The sequence below is a fragment of the Ovis aries genome, chromosome 22 (assembly GCF_016772045.2).
Source record: "Ovis aries strain OAR_USU_Benz2616 breed Rambouillet chromosome 22, ARS-UI_Ramb_v3.0, whole genome shotgun sequence".
Taxonomy (NCBI): domain Eukaryota; kingdom Metazoa; phylum Chordata; class Mammalia; order Artiodactyla; family Bovidae; genus Ovis; species Ovis aries.
In genome coordinates this window covers 10,321,532-10,349,431 of record NC_056075.1, presented here as the reverse complement: position 1 = coordinate 10,349,431, position 27,900 = coordinate 10,321,532, and the positions used below count along the sequence as shown (strand labels likewise).

At 40.9% G+C, this 27,900-nt stretch overlaps 2 protein-coding genes across 3 annotated transcripts in view; one reads left to right on the top strand and one right to left on the bottom strand.

The window, feature by feature from the left end:
• The window catches only part of ANKRD22 (ankyrin repeat domain 22), a 34,921-nt gene extending 13,408 nt beyond the window's left edge, over positions 1-21,513 (top strand). Inside the window, exons 2-6 of one of the 2 annotated variants that reach the window (XM_004020017.6) lie at positions 7,589-7,780; positions 9,758-9,865; positions 13,340-13,417; positions 16,756-16,854; positions 17,117-21,513. In XM_004020017.6, the coding sequence (XP_004020066.1) occupies positions 7,589-7,780; positions 9,758-9,865; positions 13,340-13,417; positions 16,756-16,854; positions 17,117-17,194 (555 nt within the window). In that variant the 3' untranslated portion in view covers positions 17,195-21,513. The remainder of the gene's footprint in view (positions 1-7,588; positions 7,781-9,757; positions 9,866-13,339; positions 13,418-16,755; positions 16,855-17,116) is intronic. The other variant, XM_042238485.2, reaches the window with a different exon arrangement.
• LIPM (lipase family member M) overlaps positions 19,500-27,900 on the bottom strand; it is a 26,049-nt gene continuing 17,648 nt past the window's right edge. The window contains exons 5-9 of the mRNA XM_004020016.6: positions 27,338-27,474; positions 27,061-27,207; positions 24,125-24,196; positions 22,670-22,741; positions 19,500-20,099 (exon numbers count right to left, since the gene is read on the bottom strand). Coding sequence (XP_004020065.4) covers positions 19,839-20,099; positions 22,670-22,741; positions 24,125-24,196; positions 27,061-27,207; positions 27,338-27,474 — 689 coding nt within the window. The 3' untranslated portion in view covers positions 19,500-19,838. The remainder of the gene's footprint in view (positions 20,100-22,669; positions 22,742-24,124; positions 24,197-27,060; positions 27,208-27,337; positions 27,475-27,900) is intronic.

Sequence of the window (27,900 nt, the reverse complement as noted above, 5' to 3'; positions counted from 1 at the left end):
GCCCGTGTGCCCTGAGCCAGCCGAGAGCCAGCAGCAGCTCTCAGCCCGTGTGCCCTGAGCCAGCCGAGAGCCACGGCAGACGGAAGGCTCGTGACATGCATCTCACAGTCCCTAGACAGACAGAAACAGGTATCATTTGCTGTACTTCCCACTCTTCTGGGAGTTCTCTCCCGTGGAGGTCAGTTTCCCTGGAGCTGAACTCCTCAGCCCTGGAAGGAACACAGGTACTGTGGGATTCGCACGCCTTCCCACCAAGTCCCACTTAGGTGTCACTAGTTTGGCAGAGATCTCTGGAGTTCAGAGAGAGAAGAGGAAACACCCCTTGTTCTGAGGGTATCAACTGTGACAACACATCTCTGCCATCTCAAGTAGCAAACTCTAAGGAAGAAAAGTTTCTACATGGTAATACTAATGCAAAAATCTCGGGCCAGGATCATACCAATTCAATGGCCTATATAGGAAATTCCTTAGGTTTCTCTTACCCATGGGTAAGAGAAACATTCTTATTTTTAAGTATCTTTTCTATTATGGTTTATCCCAGGAGACTGGATACAGTTTATCCATTCTAAATGTAATGGTTTACATCTGCCGCTGCTGCTAAGTTGCTTCAGTCGTGTCCGACTCTGCGCGACCCCGTAGATGGCAGCCCACCAGGCTCCCCCGCCCCTGGGATTCTCCAGGCAAGAACACTGAACTGGGTTGCCATTTCCTTCTCCAATGCATGAAAGAGAAAAGTGAAAGTGAAGTCGCTCAGTCGTGTCCGACTCTTAGCGACCCCATGGACTGTGTAGGCCACCAGGCTCCTCCATCCATGGGATTGTCCAGGCAAGAGTACTGGAGTGGGGTGCCATTGCCTTATCTACCAACCCCAAACTCCCAGTCCATCTCTCTCCCTCTCCTCAGCCCCCTGGCAACCACAAGTCTGATCTCAACCAATAGTCTATGAGTCTGTTGCTATCTCATAGATAGGTTCATTTGTGCCACATTTTAGATCCCACATGTAAGTGATATCACATGGTGCTTGTCTTTCTCTTTCTGACTTACTTCCCTTAGTATGATGGTCTCCATATTGCTGCAAATGGCATTAGGTTCTATTTCCATATAGGTCATTTCCGGGCATTGAGTAGAGCTCCTTGCGCTATACAGTGGGTGCTTTCTAGTTATCTATTTTATATATGCTGCTAAGTCACTTCAGTCGTGTCCGACTCTGTGCGACCCCATAGACAGCAGCCCACCAGGCTCCCCCATCCCTGGGATTCTCCAGGCAAGAACACAGGAGTGGGTTGCCATTTCCTTCTCCAACACAATTTTATATGTGGTAGTGTGTATATGTCAATTTCAATTCCCCAGTTTACCCCTCCTCCAATAATTAGTGATGGGGCTTCCCCAGTGATGGGGCTTTCCAGCAGTAAAGAATCTGCTTGCAATGCAGGAGACACAGGAGACTTGGGTTCGATCCCTGGGTCAGGAAGATCCCCTGGAGTAGGGAATGGCAACCCACTCCAGTATTCTTGCCTAGAGAATCCCATGGACAGCAGGTCGCAAAGAGCTGGACACGATTGAAGTAACTTAGCAGGCACAATAATTAGTTATGTTGAGCATGTTTTCTTGTTCCTATTGACCCTCTATATGTCTTCTTTGCAGAAATGCCTAACATCAGTTGGTAAAGAATCCACCTACATTGCAGGAGACCCCGGTTTGATTCCTGGGTTGGGAAGATGCCCTGGAGAAGGGCCAGGCTACCCACTCCAGTATCCTTGGGCTTTCCTTGTGGCTCAGCTGGTAAAGAATCTGCCTGCAATGTGGTAGACCTGGGTTCAGTCTCTGGGTTGGGAAAATACCCTGGAGAAGGGAAAGGCTACCCACTCCAGTATTCTGACCTGGAGAATTCCGTGGTCTGTACTGTTCATTGTGTTGCAAAGAGTCAGATACAGCTGAGTGACTTTCATACACATGGCAAAGAATCATAATAGGCCTTTTTATCTAAATTCTTCAGGTAACTAAGTGGGAGGTAAAAAAGAAAGACTTCCTGAGTCTTCAGTTTCTTAAAAATAACCAGCCTAAATTAATCCTCATGCCAAAGAGACATATTTTGGGGTATCAAATTTTGCTCCCCTACATCATTAACCCATTCATCTATTTAAACATAATTGGTATTTATTAACTATGTCTATATTTATTTATGATAAAAACATGTTAGCATAAAGCATGAAGGTCAAACCTCAGATTTTCTGGCAAAAAACTCAGCTAATATAAAGTTCTCTATATCTTGACTATCTTTTCTCTGTTGCTTTGAACCAAACTGTTCAAATTTCCTTAGCACCAAATTGTCATTCTCTTTAGTAAGGTTAATGCTTTGACTTCTGTTTCCTATCCCATCATTACTCTTTCAGTAATTATTTATCTGATAACCATCTCTGCTCATCTTCACTGGCTCCTATGTTTTAAAAAACTAGTTATAAGGGTATAGTTTATATTAATTGAGGGTTTATTATGAGTCAGACCTGAGCTATGTGCTTATCTATACAGTCACACTTAATCCTTTTTGTAACCTAGTAAAGAAGATGTGATTATTAAATGAAGAAACAAACTGAACACAAATTGTTTCAGTTGTCCAAATAGCACAGCTGTTGAATGGCAGAGCTGAGATCAGAACCTAGGAACTTTGCTTCCAGTGCCCGTGTTTATAACCACTTGAAACCACCGTCTTGTCTGTAAGGGGGGTAGAACTTTGGCTGGTCCCTGCTACTCCCCTCTGGGTACCCACTGGCTCCCTCTTAGCTTTCACTACCAAACTTACAACCCACTCCAGTATTCTTCTCTGGGAAATTCCGCAGAGTGTGATCAGAGAGGAATTTGTGGCAAGTTTGGTGTGTGACTCAGTCATGTCTGACTCTTAGTGACCCCATGGACTGTAGCCTACCAGGCTCCTCTCTGTTCATGGGTATTTCCAGGCACTAGTACTGGAGTGGCCATTTCCCTCTCCAGGGGATCTTCCCAACCCACGGATCGAATCTGGGTCTCCTGCATTGTAGACAGACGCTTTACCGTCTGAGCCACCAGGGAAGTCCAAGCCTGTATGATCTTGATCTCTGAATGGTTATTAATGATCAGATCCAACAATCTTTTCTTGCACTTGACTTTCTTTTTTTTTTTTTCAATTTTTATTTTTACTTTATTTTACTTTATAATACTGTATTGGTTTTGCCATATATTGACATGAATCCACCACAGGTGTACATGCGATCCCAAACATGAACCCCCCTGCCACCTGCCTCCCCATAACATCCCTCTGGGTCATCCCCATGCACCAGCCCCAAGCATGCTGTATCCTGCATCGGACATAGACTTGCGATTTGATTCTTACATGATAGTATACATGTTTCAATGCCATTCTCCCAAATCATCCCACCCTCTCCCTCTCCCTCTGAGTCCAAATGTCCGATATACACGTCTGTGTCTTTTTTGCTGTCTTGCATACAGGGTCATCATTGCCATCTTTCTAAATTCCATATATATGTGTTAGTATACTGTATTGGTGTTTTTCTTTCTGGCTTACTTCACTCTGTATAATCGGCTCCAGTTTCATCCATCTCATCAGAACTGCACTTGACTTTCTTAATTCTATCTTCCTTCTTGAAATTTTTAAACTTTTTTTTAAAGCAGATATTGCTAAATACAGAAACTATGTGTCTAGGTTATAAGAAGCCTAGGAATGATGGAAAAATAAGGTCAAGTTAATATTGTAAGTAATGTCGCTCAAATGGGATTGAGAAAACACACCAAGGGCTTGGCAACTCTTGCAGGAAAACTGTCCACTTTTCCTTTCCTCCTCATATGTAACTCTCAATGGAGATTTTGAGCAGCCCAAGCAGAGGGAGCTTTGTGTGGTGTCCTGTGTGAATTGTGGGCTCTTAAAATGTTTGATCTGGAAAGCCAGATTACTACATGAAAGACTCCACGTTTTTAAATATTGTCAACAAAAATTTAAAAAAAAGAAAAATTAACAATTCGTATAGGATGTCTAACCAAGCCAGGAAGACACTTTACTTTTTAACAGAAAATTTAACTCTAGAGCCACCTGTTTTTAAGTTTTGGAGACCATCATTTCCCATGAGTAGTAGTGATCAGAGGCAAAGTTTCACAGGTATATGGTTAAATTTTTAAAAAATGAAATGGGTTTTCCCAAACCGCTCAATCTAGCTAATATGACAGACTGTTTTTCCCTTCTGATTAGACTGTTGTCAGTGCTTTTATGACTCCGAGCTGCCCCCTAGTGGAGATATCGTGTATAACAACATAGAATTTTCTCATCTGCTTGTACAAGTCATCCAACAAATCATTGTGTGATGTCTAAATAAAAGTTGAGAGTGAAGGTGTAGTCGCTCAGTCGTGTTCGACTCTTTGAGATCCTATTGACTGTATGTAGCCGCCAGGCTCCTCCGTCCGTGGGATTTTCCAGGCAAGAATACTGGAGTGTGTTGCCATTTCCTTCTCCAGGGGATCTTCCGGACCCAGGGATGGAACTCACGCCTCCTGCATTGCGGGCAGGCTCTTTACGGTCAGTTCAGTTCAGTTCAGTTCACTTCAGTCGCTCAGCTGTCTCCGACTCTTTGTGACCCCATGAATTGCAGCACGCCAGGCCTCCCTGTCCATCACCAACTACCGGAGTTCAGGCAAACTCATGTCCATTGAGTCGGTGATGCCATCCAGCCATCTCATCCTCTGTCGTCCCCTTCTCCTCCTGCCCCCAATCCCTCCCAGCATCAGAGTCTTTTCCAATGAGTCAACTCTTCCCATGAGGTGGCCAAAGTATTGGAGTTTCAGCTTTAGCATCCTTCCAATGAACACCCAGGACTGATCTCCTTCAGAATGGGCTGGTTGGATCTCCTAGCAGTCCAAGGGACTCTCAAGAGTCTTCTCCAACACCACAGTTCAAAAGCATCAATTCTTTGGCTCTCAGCTTTCTTCACAGTCCAACTCTTCACATCCATACACGACCACTGGAAAAACCATAGCCTTGACTAGACGGACCTGAGTCGGCAAAGTAATGTCTCTGCTTTTGAATATGCTGTCTAGGTTGGTCATTACTTTCCTTCCAAAGAGTAAGCGTCTTTTAATTTCATGGCTGCAATCACCATCTGCAGTGATTTTGGAGCCCCAAAAGATAAAGTCTGACACTGTTTCCACTGTTTCCCCAGCTATTTCCCATGAAGTGATGGGACCAGAGGCCATGATCTTCGTTTTCTGAATGTTGAGCTTTAAACCAACTTTTTCACTCTCCTCTTTCACTTTCATCAAGAGGCTTTTTAGTTCCTCTTCACTTTCTGCCATAAGGTTGGTGGCATCTGCATATCTGAGGTTACTGATATTTCTCCCGGCAATCTTGATTCCAGCTTGTGCTTCTTCCAGGCCAGCGTTTCTCATTATGTACTCTGCATAGAAGTTAAATAAGCAGGGTGACAATATACAGCCTTGACATATTCCATTTCCTATTTGGAACCAGTCTGTTGTTCCATGTCCAGTTCTAACTGTTGCTTCCTGACCTGCATACAGATTTCTCAAGAGGCAGGTCAGGTGGTCTGTATTCCCATCTCTTTCAGAATTTTCCACACTTTCTTGTGATCCACACAGTCAAAGGCTTTGTCATAGTCAATAAAGCAGAAAGCTCTTTTTCTGGAACTCTCTTGCTTTTTCCATGATCCAGCGGATGTTGGCAATTTGATCTCTGGTTCCTCTGCCTTTTCTAAAACCAGCTTGAACATCAGGAAGTTCACGGTTCACGTATTGCTGAAGCTTGGCTTGGATAATTTTAAGCATTACTTTACTCGTGTGTGAGATGAGTGCAATTGTGCGGTAGTTTGAACATTCATAACAATCTAATTTTATAATTAAGAAAAGCTTTGCCTCGTTTGCATTTGGGCCATATCTTTTCCTGGCTTCTCTTGCAACCTCTCTGGACACTATTTCTTTACCTCTTGGCAGATACTACTGATTAATTTAATTAATACTTGCTTTAGTCACTAAATTATGTCCAACTCTCCACAACTCCATGGACTGCAGTCCGCCAGGCTCCTCTGTCTATGGGATTCTCCAGGTAAGAATACTGGAGTGGGTTGCCACTTCCTCCTCCAGGGGATCTTCTTGACCCAGGGATCGAACCTGTGTCTCTTATGTCTCCTGCAGTGACACGCGGGTTCTTTACTACTAATGTCACCCAGGAAACTCATAAGTGATAATAATAGCTTCCATAAACTAAGTATGATTCATGTGCTAGGTATTTTTAGTGTTTTTAAATACTGTCTAATTAAAATCAATCTGAAAATACTTAATGTTTTTCTCCTCTTTCCCCAGTGCTGCCCAACACTGCATGACCTCTGAATGGTCATTAATGATCAAATTCAGCACTCTTTTCTGGGGCTGTGATGGTGAATAGAATTAAGTTGTTTCTATTCAAGTGGAATTTCTAGCCTGAGCTTCAGTGCTTCCCCACACTCACTGTGGCCTCAACACCTCCTGATTCACACTGGTGTGAAACACACAATTATAAATAAGAAAAGAGGTATAATTATGCCAGTTGCTGTAAAGGAATGCTGCAGTCAGGAAAAACTTGGATGAAAATAACTTATGACATGAAGGATAAGCTAGAAGTTAGCCAGGTGAGGAGAGAGGTGAAAAGTGTTTTGCTTAGCTTGTTTATTTTGCAGAGGGGGTAGTAAGGGCAGAGGCCCAGATGGGGAAATTAAACATGGGGTTCCCTGGTGACCCAGTGATAAAGAATCCATCTGTCAGTGTAGGAGATGTGGGTTTGATCCCTGCGAAGACCCTCTGGTGAAGGAAATAGCAATCCACCCCAGTATTCTTGCCTGGGAAATCTCATGGACAGAGGAGCCTGGCAGGTTACAGTCCATGGGGTTGCAAAAGAGTCTGGCATGACTTAGTGACTAAACATCAACAAATTGAAAAAAAGAGAGAAGTTCAGAGGGAGAGCAAAGAGGGAAAATTAGGCAAGATTAGGTAGGCTCAGAACCTCCCATTGTGTTTTGCAAAGTTCCTTATAATGCTTTCATAAAATAAACAGCATCTAATTGCAACTAATTACATAATTCATTATTTGTATATTATTTGTCTGAAATAGGTCTTTCCCACTGTGCAGAGCTCCTTGGTGGGGTGTGCGGGAAGGGAGCAGGTGGTCATATGTCCTTAACCCATTACTTGCTGCTGCCCTGAACTCCTCCCATAGGCCAATTCCATTTTAAGTAAAATCCTGCTTTCCTGACAGACATTAATCCATGAACCCAACACATGATTTCCTTACTGAGTTGGTAATATTGTATCCATTCTTTCACTCGCTGGTCTTGGATGGACATGCCTGTGTGCCAAGCAATTTAGGAAGTCATAACAGGTTCCTTGTGTACTTATGCTTGTCCCAGACTTAAAAGTAGGCATAATGGAGACTCAAGATCTCATCTACAAAGCAGAGGACGACTGTTCCAAAACACTGAATTTCAAGGTATCAGGTGATTTTTTTTTCTGTAGTTTAATTATTCCTGTATTTCAAAACCTGCATTTGTTTTCCTCTCCTCAGCCCATCTGCCAGGCGGCCTATCAGAATGACCTGGGTCAAGTGTGGCGGTGGGTGAGGGAAGACGGCAACTATATCAACATCCAAGACAGCTTTAATGGAGACACCCCCTTGATCTGCGCTTGCAGGCGGGGGCACATGAGAATTGTTTCCTTCCTTCTGAGAAGAAATGCTGATGTGAACCTCAAAAACCAGGTGAGGCTGTGACTACAGTAATGCCTTTCCCCTTGGCCCAGTGGAAGCAGTGGACTTCATTTGCTTGTTGCTTGCAGCTCTTAATATCAACAAAAATTTTTTTGGCCTTACTTTAGAGAGACTGACACTTACTGAGGCCATGTTATCAGGCTAAAAAGCAAAATAAAGCATAGTTCCATGAGCAGGCATATTTTGTGGGTTTTGTGGCAATTATGTCCTTGCATTTATGAAAAAGCAAAACAAAACCGGAATGGTTCACTCATTTGTCTGCCAAGAGCGTCTTCCTTTCTTTTCCTCTTTCTCCTCCTCCCCAGGCTTCTCTTTGCCCTTCTTCTTTCCCTGCTCATCTTCCTCACTATTACAAACGTAATTGGCAAGAGTTCCTGGGAAACAAGTACTGACCTGGTGCTGCTATTTCATTAGTTAGACTTTTGTCTACTATGTCAATGTTCTGATCTCCGAGAGATTCTATAATTTGCTTATGGACTAAAAGAACTTCAGTAAGAAATTTGCAAAGAACAAATATGAGGCTACTTGAAACCAGACAGGAGATGCTGTGAACATCCTTTCAGAACCCGATGGGAATGTCCAGTTCTGGCATCACAGTAAAGTCGGCATTTAAAGGACACTGAGTAAACATAAAAAGTCACTCTTGTAATAACCGTGCATGTCCAGTACCCACTCAAGTACGTTCAATGACGGAAAATAGCCCATAAGGCCCCACCGGCCCCTTCCAAGTCACTTCAAAGTCCACATTTGGAGTAATAATTTATTACCAGAAAATGGATCACTGCTGGACTTTCTTGTTTGTGCTTCCTATTTCTTGTGTTGTGGGGCTTAAAAGCAAGTCACGGCTGGGCTGAATCTAACAGATAGGGAGTTTAGTGGAGTGTGACATGATTGCCCCAGCACCCAGCTGAGGAACCAGGTAGGTGGCCTTGTGGTGAGAGCGGGTGGCCAAGACAGATGTGTCTGGGTTCATGCCCTCTCAGGAGACTTGGTGTTTAGGAAGCTGAGAGAGGGAGATGTTTGTCAACACCAGGATGGGCTGAGGAGGCAGCTTAGCTCTGTTTGGCAGAGAACCTGAGCCAGCCTGCTCATGGAGGTCATGGAAAGGACTTCAGTGGCTACTTAAGAAGAGACTTTATGAGAAGTGGTATTTGGTTTGCAATTTAAAAAATATTTTTAATGTTTTTTAAAGGTTTAATCTGTTACATTTTCCCCTATTATTAATTCTTATACATTAATAATTTGAACTGGTGCTTTCTCATTTCTTAGGTCTATGAACTGCCTTCAGGAAGTTCTCCTAACCTAGGAGTTAGGAGTAAGGACTCCTAACTGGAGTCCTTAAAAGCAAACAAACAAAACGCTCTGGTGTGTACCATTGATGATTAAGGAGGGGCGGTGGTGGTAGCTTGGTTGCTAAGTCATGTCTGACTCTTGTGATCCCATGGACTGTGGCCTGCCAGGCTTCTCCGTCCTTGGGGATTCTCCAGACAAGAATGCTAGAGTGGGTTGCCATGCCCTCATTCAGGGAATCTTCCTGGCTCAGGGATCAAACCCAAGCCTCAAACCTGCACCTCCCGCCTTGCAGGTGGTTTCTTTATTGCTGAGCCACCAGGAAAGCCCAGATTAAGGACTAACTATAGATTTTCATACTAAATTCAGTCCTTTGTTTATATCTCAATGCATTTTCCCCCCAAACAGAGTGCGATAATCCATCTTCTGATAATTGGTAAAATGTACATTTTATTTACTGTCTTCTTCTGTGGCCCAACTTTTCCTTTAGACTTACTGTGTTCAATATTCTGGCCAATGGCAAACGGGGTTTATTTGTTAGATGTACTCTTCAGAAAAGGGGGCCATGGGTACCACAAAAATAAAAATCACAGACTAAATTTTTTGATATTATAATTTAAATATCTGAATTTTGAAAAAGTGTTTTATTAATAAAGAGTCCTTTTATGAATTTTTTAGAAACAGAGAACCTGCTTGCATTACGCCGTGAAGAAAAGATTTACCTTCTTTGATTATCTACTCATTATCCTCTTAATGCCTGTCCTGCTTATTGGGTATTTCCTCATGGTGAGTACAATACTCATGAGATAAGTGAGTAAGAGTTCGTCAGCATGAGTCATTAAGATTTGCTACACTGGTGAGATGTAAATAAATGGTAACAAAAATAAGCTCTTGGTTTGTATTCTATAAAGGGCATTACCAACATATATGCAATGCTATGACTGAAGTAAAGCAAGAAGAAAGGAACCCAGGTCAATCAATCAATGATAAAATAATCTATACAATGTTTGTTTGGAAAAATAAATTAATTTTGATTACGAATCTTCTGAAGGAAAAGCAAAAATTCTAAATATTAAAAAAATCCCCTTCCTACTGTTTATTTTCTCTCTCTCTCTCTCTCTTTTTTTTTGTAAGGAGAGTGTAAGTCTGTACATATCTTTCTGAGTTTCTGACTTTTAGGACTCACCCTGGCGTGAATTAAAAAACAGATCCCAGGAGATTTGCATCAGAAGCTGACAAACATAAGAGATCTTTACAGAGAATTTGAAGCCCACCTTTCCCCTTGGTAGATTTATTCATGCTTGAAGGAAGCTTTGGAGTGCAATAATCTGCTTGCATAAAGAAAGATGCAGTTGGTATGTGAATACAGTCCTATTATGAGTAGAGAATGAAGCTTGAGTTTTTTTCCCAAATAGAATGGCAGATTTGCACTAACTCATTCACTTTTTCCCATCTGGTTCCTCTTTTGGCAAGTTCCACGTTTGAGAGATGACTCAACATATATGCAATTCATTTCAGTTAAGTGACCAACTCCCTTCCCTTCTTGCTAATAGAGTATGGCTGTTAGTTATTCTTGTCAACATAAGCTCCAGAACAAACTCTGCTGGTAGGCAATGTGATTATCACCTTGAGTAATTAAATGTTATAAATTTTGAAGAACTATAATTAAATATGGTAACATTGATTCTGATACTTGGATTTATGAGAGAGCAGGAAAACTATAATTCACTGACAAACATATAATCTGTTTATACTCTCAAAAAGTTCTTAAAAATGTATATTTAGTCTACAGCATTCAAATATTTGTAGTTTTGGTGTGTGTGTGGGGGGAGCAGAATCTGCCATTCACTTCCAAGCCTTTTTAGAGATTATGAAGAAAAAGTCTCAACTAGGGTTGGTCAGGCTGTTTCAGAATTTGTTGACACACAAACTTGCACTCTAAAACGGTGCAATGTTTAAAGCTGGAGCCTGGGCAAAAAAGATGAATTACAGTGAATAAGTCAGCTCTGATTGTACATGTATTATATTAATTCACGGGGCCTGAAGTTGTGGATATAATGGTCATCTGAGTTAAATTCACCCATTCCAGTCCGTTTTAGTTTGCTGATTCCTAGAATGTTGATGTTCACTCTTGCCATCTCCTGTTTGACCACTTCCAATTTGCTTTGATTCATGGACCTGACATTCCAGGTTCCTATGCAATATTGCTCTTTTACAGCTTTGGACCTTGCTTCTATCACCAGTCACATCTACAACTGGGTATTGTTTTTTCTCTGGCTCCATCCCTTCATTCTTTGTGGAGTTATTTCTCCACTGATCTCCAGTAGCATATTGGGCACCTACTGACCCAAGGAGTTCCTCTTTCAGTGTCCTATCATTTTGCCTTTTCATACTATTCATGGGGTTCTCAAGGCAAGAAAACTGAAGTGGTTTGCCATTCCCTTCTCCAGTGAACCACATTCTGTCAGACCTCTCCACCATGACCCTCCCGTCTTGGGTGGCCCACATGGCATGGCTTAGTTTCATTGAGATAGACAAGCTTGTGGTCCATGTGATCAGATTGGCTAGTTTTCTGTGATTATGGTTTCAGTGTGTCTGCCCTCTGATGCATATTGAAAAGCAGAGATATTACTTTGCCAACAAAGTTCTGTCTAGTCCAGGCTATGGTTTTTCCAGCGGTCATGTATGGATGTGAGAGCTGGACTGTGAAGAAAGCTGAGCGCTGAAGAATTGATGCTTTTGAACTGTGGTGTTGGACAAGACTCTTGAGAGTCTCTTGGAGTGCAAGGAGATCCAACCAGTCCATCCTAAAGGAGATCAGTCCTGGGTGTTCTTTGGTGCTGAAGCTGAAACTCCAATACTTTGGCCACCTGATGTGAAGAGTTGACTCATTGGAAAAGACCCTGATGCTGGGAGGGATTGGGGACAAGAGGAGAAGGGGACGACCGAGGATGAAATGGCTGGATGGCATCACCGACTTGATGGACATGAGTTTGAGTGAATTCTGGGAGTTGGTGATGGACAGGGAGGCCTGGCGTGCTGCAGTTCATGGGGTCACAAAGAGTCAGACATGACTGAGCAACTGAACTGAACTGAAGTTGTAAATTTATGATGCATAAGGAATAAATGACATGAGAGGAAATAATCTGGGAAGGGATCAGAAAGGACTGTGTTTCATTAGAGGACAGGAGGAGAAAGGCAGATATTGAGGTGGGAGGGAACTGCAAAGAGAAGACAGCTGGATGGAGCTTCCTAAATGATAAAGGGGCTTAACTCCAGGACACACCCACTTGAATAGGGACAGCCATGCTCCCTACACAGTGGAATGGTGGGGGATGCTCAAAGTGTCCCCCAGAATCTCAGAAGACTAGACAGGAAAGGTGGATTTCTGAGGAGCCTAGTTAATTTCATTCATGTTTTCAATCATTCACCTTTTTAATTATAAACCTTTTATGTGCCAGACACGGTGCTAGGTATTAGCAATACAATGATGCACCAAACAGGTTTGATCCTTGTCCTCATGAGAGTTAGATGGTAGTGAAGAATGAGTCACTCAATCAAACAGTGAAAGAAACTTATGAAACTCTCATGAGGTAGTTGGTACACAGAGGTGGTCAATGGAGAGGGATGTTGCCTGGACAGGTAGGTCAGAGAAAGCCTGCTGGAGGAAGAGGGGCATAGGGTGAGATATTTACCAGGCAAAGAAGAAAGAGAGGAGGCTTCTAGGCAGAAGAAACAGTCAGTGCAACTCTTCTATGGCACAGTGGAGCCTGTGGGGATGAAAGATTAACAGAGGCCAATGTGGCTGGAGCAAGGTGAGCTGGTGGCTGTGGTTGAGATGGCTGAGGCCATACGTGGAGGGCAGAATATATAGGGATTGCCACAGGCTGAAGATTTTGCTTTTGTCCCCAGAACAATGGGATGTTATAGAAAGGTTTTGAGTGAGGAAAAGAAAGACAGGTCACTGGACTCCAACCTCAGTAGCATTTGGTGGGTCTGGCGTGGCGCTCTAGATTTTGCATTTCTAGGTCCCCAGATGCTGATGCTGCTACTCCAGGATTACACTCTGACAACCATGGCTTTCCCTAGTTGTTATGGGGGGGCAGGGGGGAAGTGGGGAGAATTTAAGAATGATACAGAGATGCAACGGGATGTTGGGATTAAAATAGAGCCTACTGATGGGAATATTCCAGATATAAGATGGAGACCATGTTTGTAAATAACCCTCTCTTGTTCTTCTTGTGCTTGCTGTTGTAACAGGTGTCAAAGACGAAGCAGAATGAGGCTCTTGTACGGAAGCTGCTTAATGCTGGTGTCGAAGTTAATGCCACAGACTGTGTAAGCTTACATTTTTAGTCACTTTGAAATAACATTCAAAATGGCATTTATGGGTAGTATACTGCTAAGTCGCTTCAGTCGTGTCCGACTCTGTGTGACCCCAGAGATGGCAGACCACCAGGCTCCCCCACCCCTGGGATTCTCCAAGCAAGAACACCAGAGGGGGTTGCCATTTCCTTCTCCAATGCATGAAAGTGAAACGCGAAAGTGAAGTCGCTCAGTCATGTCCAACTCGTAGTGACCCCATGGACTGCAGCCTACCAGGCTCCTCCATCCATGGGATTTTCCAGGCAAGAGTACTGGAGTGGGGTGCCATCGCCTTCTCTGTATGGGTAGTATACTTGTCTCGAAAGAGTCAGACATGACTTAGCAACTAAACAGCAACGATACTTGTCATCTATAAATTGCTTGTTTTTTATTTTGTGAAACACTTGAACATTTAGCTGCTCCTTCCTCCTTTCTTGCCTTTCTTCTTCCTGCCCTCCTTCTTTGCCTCGCTCCCTCCTGCCCTCCTTTTTCTTCTTCCTTTTTACTGTGTCAGGCAACCTTGAGATTGCCACTGAACTCACGGGATTAATACTTTTATTGAATACAGGACATTTTTAAGAGAACTGCTCCACCAGTAGTGGGAAGGTAATGAAAATGGAGGCTCTGATTACAAAATTCCATTCTCAGAAGTTAAGCTGGGATCCCAATGCCTGTGCGTAAACTGACAGATCCCTTGCCAGTTTTTACGTATGCGAGTTGTGGCAAGTTTTAAACTTGCCTGACTCTTGGGTGGTAAGATGAGGACATCACTAGTTCTTACAAGGCTCTTCATGTGAGGCACTGAGCAGAGTGACTGGCACACAGTAAGGGCTCAATGAATCCTAACAGCTGTTGCAGCCAAAACCCCAACCCACTGGTGAGAAGGTCCCCAACTGCAAACTAAGGAAAAATAAGGGCAAAGGGCAAAGAGAAACCCAAATGACAGTAAAGACAGTGATAACAGAAGCAGTGTAAGCTACTTTCTTCCTGTTTAAATATAAGATTTTGAATTCGCCTTTTGCCCCATACCCTTGTACTCATCTTCTCTTACATGATAATATAGGGATCAAAAGTTTACTGGCATGAAATTTTGCTTATATTAGTAAAATGAAACTTTGATTCCCAGTTCTTTATTGAAAGGGCACGCAAGTTGAAATTTGATCCTAAGACAACCAATATTCTTAGGTTTTCTTTATGATCCATGCTTGTACATCCATGCTGTGTATTTTATGCTGTGTACATCTGTGTGTGTGCGTGTCTATTACCATTTTTCTGTGATAGAGAAAATGTCCCCACCCCTGTTTGCATTATTGTAATTTTAGTTTTGGTTATATTGGTATTGTTTAAATGGAGGTAACACACTCTGTGTGTGTGTGTGTGTGTGTGTGTGTGTGTGTGTGTGTGTGTGAGAGAGAGAGAGAGAGAGAGAGAGAGAGAGAAAGAGAGATATAGTAGGAGAATGCCCAAGAGAATACATTTATGAAATGAATGTTTTCCCTTTTATTTAGGGTAGAATTTTTGGATTAATTTGGCTAGACTGTGCATCATCATTTTCTTAGATAACTTTGAAATGTATTAAGTAAGATGTTTAAAAAGCCTAAAATATTTGTTGCAGGTATTGCTTGGTCTTCTTATTTAAATTCAAAAGTGAATTTTTTTTTCTTTTTTAAATAGTTTTTGCTTTAAGTATTATCTAGCCACTTGCGGTTAGAGACTTTATTGGATGACTTCTGATGTCTTGTCTAATTCAAGATTCTGCTTATTTAGTGTTATTTGTTGGAGAAGGCAATGGCAGCCCACTCCATTACTCTTGCCTGGAAAATCCCACGGACTGAGGAGCCTGGTGGGCTGCAGTCGATGGAGTCGCTAAGAGTCGGACGCGACTGAGCGACTTCACTTTCACTCTTCACTTTCATGCATTGGAGAAGGAAATGGCAACCCACTCCAGTGTTCTTGCCTGGAGAATCCCAGGGACGGGGGAGCCTGATGGGCTGCCGTCTATGGAGTCGCACTGAGTTGGACACGACTGTGGCAACTTAGCAGCAGCAGCAGCAGCAGTGCTATTTATATAACTAAAAATATGTAAAGCACGTGGAATGTCTTAAAAGATCATTTCATCCAGAGCTTTTTAGTTTCTAACTTAGTAGTTGATGATTTTCAACGTGCTACACCAAGGATGTATATAAATGAGTCAACAGAGAGTGTATCTATTTTAAAAAATGTGTTCATGATAATAATTGCAAACTTAATTTCCCTTAAAAAAGGTTTAAAACTTTGCCTATGACTGAAATTTCCCTAGCACATTTTTCTCATTATCTATGTCTCTCTCCATCTCTGGATAGAAAATCACATTTCTGCATACACACAAGCACACACATGCAGACACTCTCTTTCATCACTATTTTTCAAAAACCATCTGAATATTAAGGCCCCTTTTCCAAATCTAAGTAATGTAGTATATTGCATTTTTAGGTAATTAGATCCTATTTATTTCATATGGAAAAACTCAGATCCAGATCTTCATTTAACATGTTATCATTTAATAAAAAATAAATGATTGCAGCATTATTTCCTATGATCTTAGAGGAATTTCTGGGGAATAAGATCCAGAGTCAATTTTATTAGTCTTGACAGTCAAGCATACTATTTCTTCACTTCTTGAATATTATTATTCAAAATCATAGTTATTTGGCAGCTTCTTAAAAGACAAAATTTTGGGCATGAATATCTCAGCTATAAATTTCCTTTGACTGTCAGCTAGTGTTTTAAATTAGACCCATCTAGTAGGTCTGCTATTGTATAATACATAATATAAGCTACAACAAAGCAAGGATGGGCAATGACTATGTGGACCAACACTGATTTCGTAGGTGTGCTATAACATCTGAGCACCAGCAACCTTCTTCAGACTGGAGGGGTTTTGATTATGAACCATAAAGGATGATATTTGTAAAAACTTGGGAACTTTTTAAGAGAAAAGATGGTAACATAATCAAGGTGGTGATTGTCCAGAACTGTAGAAAGAAACCTTGGGATAGTTCAGCATCAGCCTTTTATAAGCGGAGTTTGTTTAGTGGAACAGAAAACAAGGGAAGATATGGATGACTTACAGGCTGTTGGTAATATACACACCAAGGCAGTACAGACGTTTTGAGCACAGGAAATGTAATTGCACGTGGATGGTTTGCAGACTGTTGGCTTGGCTTAGCTGTACAAGACAAACTATGAAAAAATGTGTGCTAAAGAAGCCACATGCTCAGTGTGTAAGGGTTCCGATGGGTCCATTGCAGTGCTGGTCTTTTGCGTTTCAGTATGGCTGCACTGCGCTACACTACGCCTGTGAAATGAAGAACCAGACTCTCATTCCTCTGCTCCTTGAAGCCCATGCAAACCCCATGATAAAGAATAAGGTAAGGATCTGTGGACCACGGTCTGAGGTCCTTCCAGCAGCATCGCCTTCTAACGTTGGCCTTGTGTTGACATAAATAAATTGCCCCTGCAGTTGTTAATAGCAAGTTATTAAGGAATCAAGTTATCCCATTAAAGTTAGAACCCAGTGGCATTCAAAGCCCTTGCCAAGCCTGTGAGTCAGTCACACTAAACTGTTTACTAGAGCCTTTGCAGTGACATTTGACTTTCTTGGCGATAACTACAGTTTCTTTTTCTTCTCAGCATGGTGAGACTTCCCTGGATATTGCACAGAGATTAAAATTTTCCCAGATTGAATTAATGCTAAGGAAAGCATCATAATCTTTGCGATCTCATATGAAGAAGTTAGGCCTGGATTGTGTCTCAATCTTGGACTATGGGTCTGCAGACCACTCACTCTGGAGACCCCCGTGGTATGGGGATAAGGTTGGTTGCCATGGGTAACATTTTTGAAGAGCTTTGTATTTCTAATGTCTTTTGCTCAGTGGAGTTCATTGTGGTCACAATCCTTTTCAGAGAGACACTAAAGATGTTGGACTCTCCACATCAGTCAAAAAAAGTTGGTGTTTCAAAGTCAATTTCTCCTGAAGGAAAGGATCAGTGTTCTTCTCTCTTTTCAGTTGCACTGCTCTTATAAAGAGCATGTCCCGTCCGTATCCTGCCCCAAGAGATAAACTGTTCCTCTGAGGCTCCTTTGAGTAATAAGACAAAGAATCAAGCATATATATTTGTACAGAATGGTATATGTATGTGTGTAGGTTTAGAGATTTTTATGTAAATATTCCAACTTCAACAAAATCATGTATCAGTTGTCAACCACAGATATTGGCAAATGCTTCCAGTCAGCTTTTTTTTTTCCCTTACAAAGAGCCAGTGTACCAGCACATCTCGAGATGTTTTGCTATCAGTTTACAAATTAGAGCCGTCTTGATTTCAAACGTGATTATGTGACTATCAGGTTGTTTGTTCAAAAATATTTTTATGATTCTCTTGTGAATGCAGGGCAGTTACCTTGTCGGTGTAATTTTTATTGATAAAATAAAAATATTGTAAATTATTTGAATAAAATAATTCTTTACAAGAAAGAACTATGTGATGAGGTGGCGTCTGGATTAAACTTCTAGAAGAGAGATAGTGAACATTGAAATATCTGTCTCAAGTTCTTTGTCAGTGAGACAGAACAGAAATAAGCACATTTAAAAATAATTGAATTTTGCAAAGCAAGACTGCATCTTAATTATTTTTATCCATGGACTACACAGTGTGTAGAAACAAATGCAGTCTAAGAATGAAAGGTTTACCATCTCCAAACGGAACAAAGGTCTAACAAAAAAATAAAATCCAGGAAAATTTATTGAACTCTGCACAGTTCCTTAAGTACATACTTTGTGAGGGAAGTAGTTGTGTGTAGATATAGATTCTGAAGCCCTTAAATGTCTCTTACTACATTGTCTAAGATCCATTCACATTGAACTGAGTTATAAGGTGACTTTGAAGATTTAAAAACAAAAAAGTGAAACTTCCAACAAATTGCCAGTATGCCTTTGGTTTGGTGTCAGAGTTCTGCAAAATCACCATATCATGTAATTCATAACTGCTGTCTTTGAAACTGTGTGAAAATTGAACAATTTCCTAAAGAAATAAATCCAGATTTATAAACGAGTTACTTTGCCAACAAAGGTCCATCTAGTCAAGGCTATGGTTTTTCCAGTATTCATATATGGGTGTGAGAGTTGGCTTATTAAGAAAGCTGAGCGCTGAAGAATTGATGCTTTTGAACTGTGGTGTTGGAGAAAAGTCTTGAGAGTCCCTTGAACTGCAAGGAGATCCAACCAATCCATTCTGAAGGAGATCAGCCCTGGGGGATTTCTTTGGAAGGAATGATGTTGAAGCTGAAACTCCAATACTTTGGCCACCTGATGTGAAGAACTGACTCACTTGAAAAGACTCTGATGCTGGGAAAGATTGAGGGCAGGAGGAGACGGGGACGGCAGAGGATGAGATGGTTGGATGGCATCACTGACTCAATGGATATGAGTTTGAGTGAACTCCGGGAATTGGCAATGGACAGGGAGGCCTGGTGTGCTGCAGTCCATGTGGTCGCAAAGAGTCGGACACAACTGAGCAACTGAACTGAACTGAACTGGGTATGGTAGTCTAATAACAGTATCTCTGTTAAGATCAAAACATGTTGTATTATGTTCATGATATTTTTAAAACTTTCTTCCTGGTATTTAACTTTTGAAGGCAGAAAACTGGGCTGGACATTTGTAGCCAGTAGGTCTCCTAGCAACAACCTGTAAATTATCAAAGAAGCTTGAGCTAGAATCTAGGTACTGAAATACACACGCATACTTTATTGGAAAAACTCATAAATATCCTAGAAGATAATCTTCTTTGACTCTCAGCTATGAATCTTGGCCTTTTCATCTATACTGTACATTGATTTTTCTTTTTTGGTTAAAGCAATTTGGCTTCCTGAGGTAGTGTTATGTCTCTGTAGCAATAAGGTAAAAACATCTAGCTTATTTTTTCAAATTCAGCAACCATCTGGAGATTCAAGACCTCTGACTCCAGTTCATCATTTTATTTTATTGCTCCAAAAATATGGCTCATAGACATGAACAAAAGTTTTAGGGAAGTTTATTTGAATGATGTAGAGAATGACTAGATAATTCCTAGCTGTCAGCTAAAACCTACCTTTCAAGATGACAGAATACACAATAGAACATGAAAACTGTGTTTACCCAATGAGCAGTTCAATTAACTGAAAAAATTAAATGTCAGTTTTAGCCTCAAATGCAAAAATCTGAAGAAATGAGTACAATCTTAACCCTAATGTCTGCCCTCCCTTTAACTAATATGGTGGGTTTCCAATGCTGAAAATCTTTAATATCTTTCATTCTTGGCCCTATCATTCATAAGGTTTTTCCTAAGACTAGTTAGTAACAGATGCTTCACAAGCTTACACTGATAGCTCCCCAGGAAAGGGAACTTCTTCCTGTTTCATCAGATGTACAATTTCATTGTACATACGGTGAGGAGCATCCAGACCCCAGATGAAATCCACGTGAGCCCATTCAGGAATGTTCTTATGGTAGATGAGGTTGGTCACCTCGGAGAGCAGTGTTCTCACATCCTCCGGATTTGAAAGCCAGTCCTGACCCCCGGTCCACATTGCCGTAGGAACTGTCATGTCTCTAACTCTGTACCTTACGGGAGTTGGCTAGAGAAAAGAAATCGTTTTTAACTGTACAACATTTGGACTTCCAAACTCATAATCTACTTTTCTAATAAACACAGTGAATGTGCTCTGTGTTGTGATGAAAGTGCATGGGCACTGGAGCCATTCAAAACTTCATTAAGAGTTTCCACTCCAACTCCTGCTTAAGCTCATTTAACCTCGGTTTCTTCATCTGCAAAACGTGGATGATGCCTGGAACAATTTACCAAGTTAAATGAGAAAACATCTCAGTTGCCTAGCCCCTTTGGCACTGCATGTTCAATTCTTTCCCTTCCTATTAGTAAATATTTAATATATAAATTGCCTTTAAAAGATAATACTCCTGTTTTTTTCAAAGATAATTTCACAACATTTCGTGAGGTCAGATTGAAGAGAGTCTACAGAGAAAGGGAAGAGGATGGAACCTACCTAGAAGGACTTGGCTGTTCACAGGGGTTTTCTGTTCTGTGTCTCCAGAAACATGGGGAAGCCAATGGCACAGAAACTTAGGGAGTTTGAACCCAGAAGTGGTGAGAATTAGACCCCTGCTCTAGTCGCCCATCACCCAGAGAAAGGATATCTAGGATTCCTAGTTCTTGAGATCTTCTCTTATTCAAACAGAACTACCAGATCAGTTTGGCTGGCTGAGAGCCCTTGATGTTAATAAACAACGAGAACTCTCAACAGAAATGTCCACGCCCACTTCTCAGAAAATCCACCCTGGACCCAGGACTCCAATCCTGGGAGTCTTTATTTCTCTTTGTGGCTTTTAAGAATTTGAAGGTACAGCATCTGATACTGTGAGTTATAATAAGACATATGTGTATGGTCTTCATCCACGTTTGAGGTCAGATCCACTTTTTAAAGAGTAACTAGATGTGAAAGGTTGTAATAGTCTATGGAACCTATAATATGTTTTTCTCATCTAACAGGTGAAAAGGTTGAACTGAATATCAGGACTGGCTCTAAGGCTGTGTGCTTCTGTGATATCTTTTTGTGTAATAACACCTTTTGGTATGTGTGTTTTTCTTTCCATGACATTTTCTGTCACCTATTTTGCATGCTTTGCTTTCTAACTCATGACCTTAAATATTGATTAATTAAATATACCTTGGAACTGGTATGCTTTCTCTAAAGATATATTTTAGGAAACAAGAAGGATCTAAAAATATATAGCTGATACTGGTGATTGAGAGTTTGCTCTTCAGTGGCACTGCGGTGGCCTCTCCAGTTTCCTATACTTTTATATCTAGACTGTAACAGAAAAATGGATGGTAAGTATGATGTGAGACTCTCAAGAGATTCACCTGTGTGTGTATTCTGCTACCTCCAGCTTTGTGTTTGCATGGTCAATATCTGTTTACATTCATGTATGAGCTAACCAATAAACTTCAGTGGAGATTTTATGCTCAGAAAAGTTTGATGCCCATTACTTTTACTTTAAATTTTAGTCCATAGCACTTACCACACACACATTTTCTTGGGTAATATTTTTTCATATTTTTCACTTGTAGATTACAGATTCATTAAAAGTGTAACCAGGGAGAATTCTTAAAAGTTACTTCGTCTAATAATTTTCATTTTAAAGAGAAACAGATTGAGGCCTGAAGAATTAAAGCAGTCTAGCCATCATTACACAATTTTGTAGGGTAGAGGCCCAACTAATGCAATAATTCTCACTTGTTATTAATACTCCTTTTATTGTACCATGAACCAACCTCACTCCTGCCATCGTCATTTTTTTCTGGTTGTCATTGTTGTTTTTAAATCTTGAAAGATCTTTCTAGCAGCCACCAGACTACACCCTTCCCTTCACTGTCTACCCAGTCTTGCTCCTAAGAGGCCCAGTCCCTTGTTCACAGAGGCAGCATTACCAGAAAAGTTCTCCTAAGCATTATAACAGTTTTTTTTTAACTTCTAAAAATCTCTTGTCAAAGCTTTAAATTTTCTCATTCTTAAGTGAAGTTGAACCAGAACTACTTTCTACTTGAATTCTTTTTTAAGAATTTATTTTATGCCATGCACATAGTTGACTGACAATGTCGTGTTAATTTCTGCTGTACAGCAAAATGATTCAGATATATATTCTTTTTCATTTTCTTTTCAATTATATTCACCAGATATTGAATAGAGTCCTCTGTGCTATACAGTAGGAGGCTGTTGTTTATCTATCCTATATATAATAGTTTGCATTTGCTAATCCCAAACTTCAGGTCAATCCCTCTCCTAACCCCTCTGCCCTGGCAACCACAAGTCTGCTGTTCTCTTTGTCTGTAGGTCTGTTTTGTAGATAAGTTCATTCGTGACATATTTTAGATGCCACATATAAGTGATAACATATGGTATTTTTCTTTCTTTTTCTGACATGCTTCACTTAGTGTGATAATCTCTGGGTGCATCCATATTGCTGCAAATGGCATTATTACATTCTTTTTTTTTAAGGGTGAGTAGTATTCTATTCTACTTGATTTCTTGTACTTTATTTGCATTTCTAGAATAAACTGCCAGGATAACTTTTCTCTCATGCATTTCAAAAGGATATGTTTTCAGCAAATGGTATTCGATTTTCTTACCTGATTTCCTTTTTCCAGATTTTTGGTCTCACTGCCCCAGTCAAATGCCCGGAGTTCCCCAGAATTCATTGCCTAAAAGGAAACAAAAATTTAGATGGCATTCAAATGTGTTAAGGGGTAAAGATGGGAGGAAGGGTGGAAACTGCTGCCAAATCTGCAGTTATGAGGGAAGCAGAGAATAAAGCCTGAAGCTGCTTTCCATTCAACTTCAGGATAATCTTCAGGAGACTGTAAAGACAAGAATAAGGTCCTTCAGGAAGAAAAATGAGCTATAGAACTTGACCACCATATTATACAACCCCGGGAAGTGTATTCCCATCATAGTCTGTGTAGGTGGATATCCTGCACAAACCTACAGTGGGAGAGTACCCCGTACAGTTGTGCAATGTAGTGACTCTGGAAGAAGAGGACCAACACTTAATCCAGTTTAGAAGTCTTTGATTTTGATGATAAAATGCCTCTCCCCATTCTTCTCTCTCTCTTTCTCCTGCTCTCACACACATCTACTAAAATATAACAATGACCTTTGAAGAACAATTTGACTAGGTTCTAAATTAGAAAAATGGACAGTACCAATATTTATGATTTATTAATGTCATCATAACTATTACAACTTTTTGTTGAGTTAAAAGTCTCTCATTTTTAAAAAACAAAGTAGTATTTTTAGTATATATGTATATACATTAGCTGCTCAGTCATGTCTGACTCTTTTGCAGCCCCATGGACTTTAGAGTCCACCAGGCTCCTCTTCCATGGAATTCTCCAGGCAAGAATACTGGAGTGGGTGGCATTCCCTTCTCCAGGGGTATTTTTAATAGGTGAGAATCTAAGGTTGGTGAGGTTCTAACTCTCTGTCCTATGTGCATTTTTATTCCCACAGCCAATTGGGGTCACTCTGTAGTATCATCTCTAATGAGCAATATCAGTTTTGTTGCTTCTTCACATGTGAAAGAATAATTACCAGTCATGTTGTTCCTTGAACCAATGCAGAACAAACTCACCACACTGTGCCTAGAGAGAGTTCCTGTAACTATTAATCAGGACATTCCTTCCTCGGCTACAGGTGAAATCTGCAGCACAAAGGACTTCCCTGGAAACCTCTTTGGGGAATTAGACCTGCGTTTGCATTTTTTTTTTGACCATGCCGTCCTGCTGGAAAAGCCTATCTCCAGTCTCATCTTTGAGGTGGCTAGGGACTGAGAAGGTCTCACCTGGACCGTCTGAATTCACATTTTCAGAAGTCTACTAAAGATGTCCTAGGGCCAATCCTTTCCTCCCATATTTTGAAAAGTTTCAATGTTCTAGATCAAACTCACAGTTGAAATAGTGTTGGCAGAATCACGTGTCATCTTGGAATAAAGGTGAAACAACTCCTGGGCTGTCCGAAGAGCGTTGACTTTTCCAGACAAACTGCACAAACACCTTAAACAAAGACTACAAATTCAGCATCCTTACCTGGCTCCAGTGCAGGATATTTTGCACAGATGTTCCTGAAGGAGTATGAGCAACATAGACATTTGCTCGGCTCTGTAACAAAGTATGAGTAGTTTGTGGGACATGAATGGAAAAACTCACAAGATTTGCACCTTGTTAAGATCAAATCTTCAGGGTGTCAAACTCAGAAAAGGGAACATCATTAAAGTCTCAGCATTTATCCATGAAATAGAAAACTACATATGCAGATAATTTAAAAATGTCCCTAAACCTATCCCAGGCACCTAAATTTTTCATCTGAGAAAAGCTTCTCATTAGACATCTGACTTTACCTTTTAAAAAGTTTTCCTAAAGTAATTAAGGATAAAGATGCAAAAACTGAGATTGCATTCAAATCTCACTTCTGCTGTTTAATTTTTAGGAGAAATTAAGAGCATAGCTTAATCCACTAAATGACAGGTTATTAATCTGTAAAGTGGGAATATTGATAATACCTGTCTCATAGGGTTATTATAGGGAATAATAGCCTGACATACAATAAAATGCTTATCAAATGATAGCTGTTCATCATATTTTTGATTAAAAAAAGGCAAAACAATCTTCAGGAATTAAAAACATGTTCCTCCAACTGTTGACAGATAGCCCTCTGCTGTCTGGTGTCCTTGGGGAACTGTCCCCTCTGCAGAGAGCTGCACTGCCCATCTCCCCATGACTGGTGCTGTCTGCATTAAATGACTATTTGATGTGGGGGTTATAAAGACCCAGCCCTCTCATGCTAACTTGGGACAATTCTGAAGGATCATCCCATCTTTACAGATCCCTAGAGGGTCAACTGCCGGGGTCCAGTCCTCGTGGATCCACGGTAATTCAAAGCAGGGATGGCGTGGCGAGGAAAAACTTATTTATTTAGAAATATAAAAAGAGATTATAAAGAAAGAGTATAGTAGAAAAATTAGTAGAGAAAAGAGGCTGAATAACTTGGTTTCCATGGAGAACTAATAAAACCTCAGGACAAGAGCTTTGCACCATCTACGTTAGGCCACTGGTGCCTGTTTGAATAGTGGAAGGTGCCCCGCTTTGGGCTCCCTCTATCATGGATCTTAGAAGCTGGGGCATGTAAGTAGACATGGCAAGCCTCCATGCCCCAGATGGGAATTCAGCCTGAAAATAGAGTAAGAAAAGAAGACACGGGGGAAACCAGTCTTTCCAGTGACTTGCCCATCCTCTTTTGTCCGGAAAGGCCTTACATACTTTTGATTTTACATAGAGATCAATGGATAATACAAAATTATGCAGCATCAGCAGCCCTGACTCTTATCGAGACCAGGTTTTCTCTCTGCATACCTAGTTGTATATACAAGTCTTAGGTGATTTACATCATCTTCAGGCCAGAAGGCCAATTAACATTTTACAGCCCTTTTCTGATAAGGGTTTGTCAACCAGAGACTTATTTGTCTTAAAAGTGTTGTTCTTCCCAAAGTCTGGTGCCACTCTCAGAAAGCACTAAATAAAGTTACATTCTTACATAGGAAGGACATAACAATTTATAACAAGGAAAAGGAGTGCAGTGATTTATAACAAAGAGAAAAGTAATTAACTCAAAAGTCTAGTGTTGCTAACGTCAAAACTACTATATTCCTTTTTCTGTATTCCAATTACATTGATTAGTATCCTTCAGGTGCCTAAAAGATAAAGAATATGGAGGCCTGGAAGCAGTCATTGACTCAACAGTGAAACCCGTCACCAATATAATTTTTAGCTCTTTAGAAAAAGGCTTTGTATCTTTAAGATGCTTCAAGCTTTGTGCCTCTCACCATTGAGGGGCTATAAACAATTCACAAGTTATAAAAGTCTGGGCAGACCGGTCAGGTAAGTTAGAAAGCTATCAAAGGGGTTTAAGCCAAGACATTCTTTTTATATGCAGGAGACTGTTAACTGGAGCCCTAAGTTAATTCCTTTTAGAGGCAGAAGAGTGGAAAGCACAGTACAATAAGGCAGGCAGACTCTGGTTTTTGGGGGTAGATGTTCAGGAAAACCCAGGGGGAACCCCTGAGGTCAGATCACGCCTTTGCGTATGTCTGGCTTCCTTCCTCATAACCTTTGCTACGGGCGGGATTCCTCATGTTGGCTCCCGGCAGTCAACTGAGGTTCTCACTAAGGCTACATCTCAGTTGGACTTTTTTGATCTACCAAGTCCTGTTGCCTTCCCTTTCCTATGTGTTGTTATCCCAAGGCCATAGCCTGAATCATTCTGCACACAAATCTCCATCTCAGAGTATGCTTCCTGGGGAACCCACTGTCATACTTGCCAAATGTCATACTATGCCTTGTCTGTGCTAAGTTGCTTCAGTTGTGTCTGACTCTTTGCAATTCTATGGGCCATAAACTGCCAGGCTTCTCTGTTTACAGGATTCTCCAAGCATGAATACTGGAGTGGGTTGCCATGCCCTCCACCAGGGGATCTTCCCAACCCAGGGACCAAACCTGTGTCTCTTACATCTCCTGCATTGGCAGGCAAGTTCTTTACCACTAACACCACCTGGGAAGCCCTGGGAAGCTGTCTTAGCCAGACTGAAACTCCCAGGCAGCCTATCACAGAACTTGAACTACAAACCGGGAAAGTCTGAGTAAAAAGAAGACATGGATGGTGCACAGCAGTTTTCCCTTTTGACTTATGGGTTCTAATCACATATTTTTGCAGATGTTAATTCACTATAGTAAGGCTGCTTTCAGACCTCTTCAATCTTGAATCTATGGAGTTAATGTGTCATCATGTTAAACTTGACTCAGCCCATGTTGAAGTATTTTTTGCATAGTATTCTGATTTGAAGAAAACTGAGTTTCTTGGAGCATCACTTCCCTAAATCTTTCCTGGCGTTAGCTCACCCTCAAGGAGGGAGACTAATAATTGTTTGCTTTGTTCTGGGACACTGAGAATTGACTAGGCTGCCACTTACCATGTTCATATTCTTTGCATTAAATCCTCCCAGGAGTAAGATGATGTTGCTACAAATCTGATCCATAATCACCTGGCCACAAAGGTAAATAACAAACTGTCTAAGAAATCGGGTCTGGTAGAGAAATTCTCTTTTGCCAAACAATCCCTGTAAAAACATGAAATGAAATAGTCATTATAGGAAAAAAGAAGTGTCTCTAATGTAAAAGTGTATTTCCTAGCCAATGGGCTGGAAAACTCTTGTGTATAGGCAAGGAATTTTCTGAGGAGTCACATACCTTGATCATCATATCTGGCAGCAGCAAAAATTTGGTCCCAGGGCTTTTTGCATATTTAATAGTAGCTATGGGTGCTAAAGCAAAATACATTTTTATTTTCTGAGCCAGCTCTGGCATGGTGGAAAATGCAATAAAGCCTGCAAAAAAGAAATATGTCAACATGGACATCGAATATCCTAGAGTGAATAAAATGCGTATTTTACTTCTATCAAGATGTTTCAGTAATTGTTTTGTTGTTTAGTAGCTCAGTAATTATGTGTGCTAATGGACACAACTGAGAGACTGAACTGAACTGAACTGAATTATGTGTGTTCTAACTCTCTTGAGAAACTATAAGCTCCTTGACAGGCAAAAACAATGGCAGCAACCACATCTCTGAGCTTCCTCTGACGTATAGGATACTTGCTGCCCATTACTAGGTTCTCAGTGAATTATTAAATTATTGAATCCAATAATATGGATTTTGAGAAAATATGTATATTGAGAAGCCACTATATGTTAGACACTTTGCAGGAGACTTTCATGGATCTTACTTAATTCTCAGATGCTTGTGAGGTATTTTT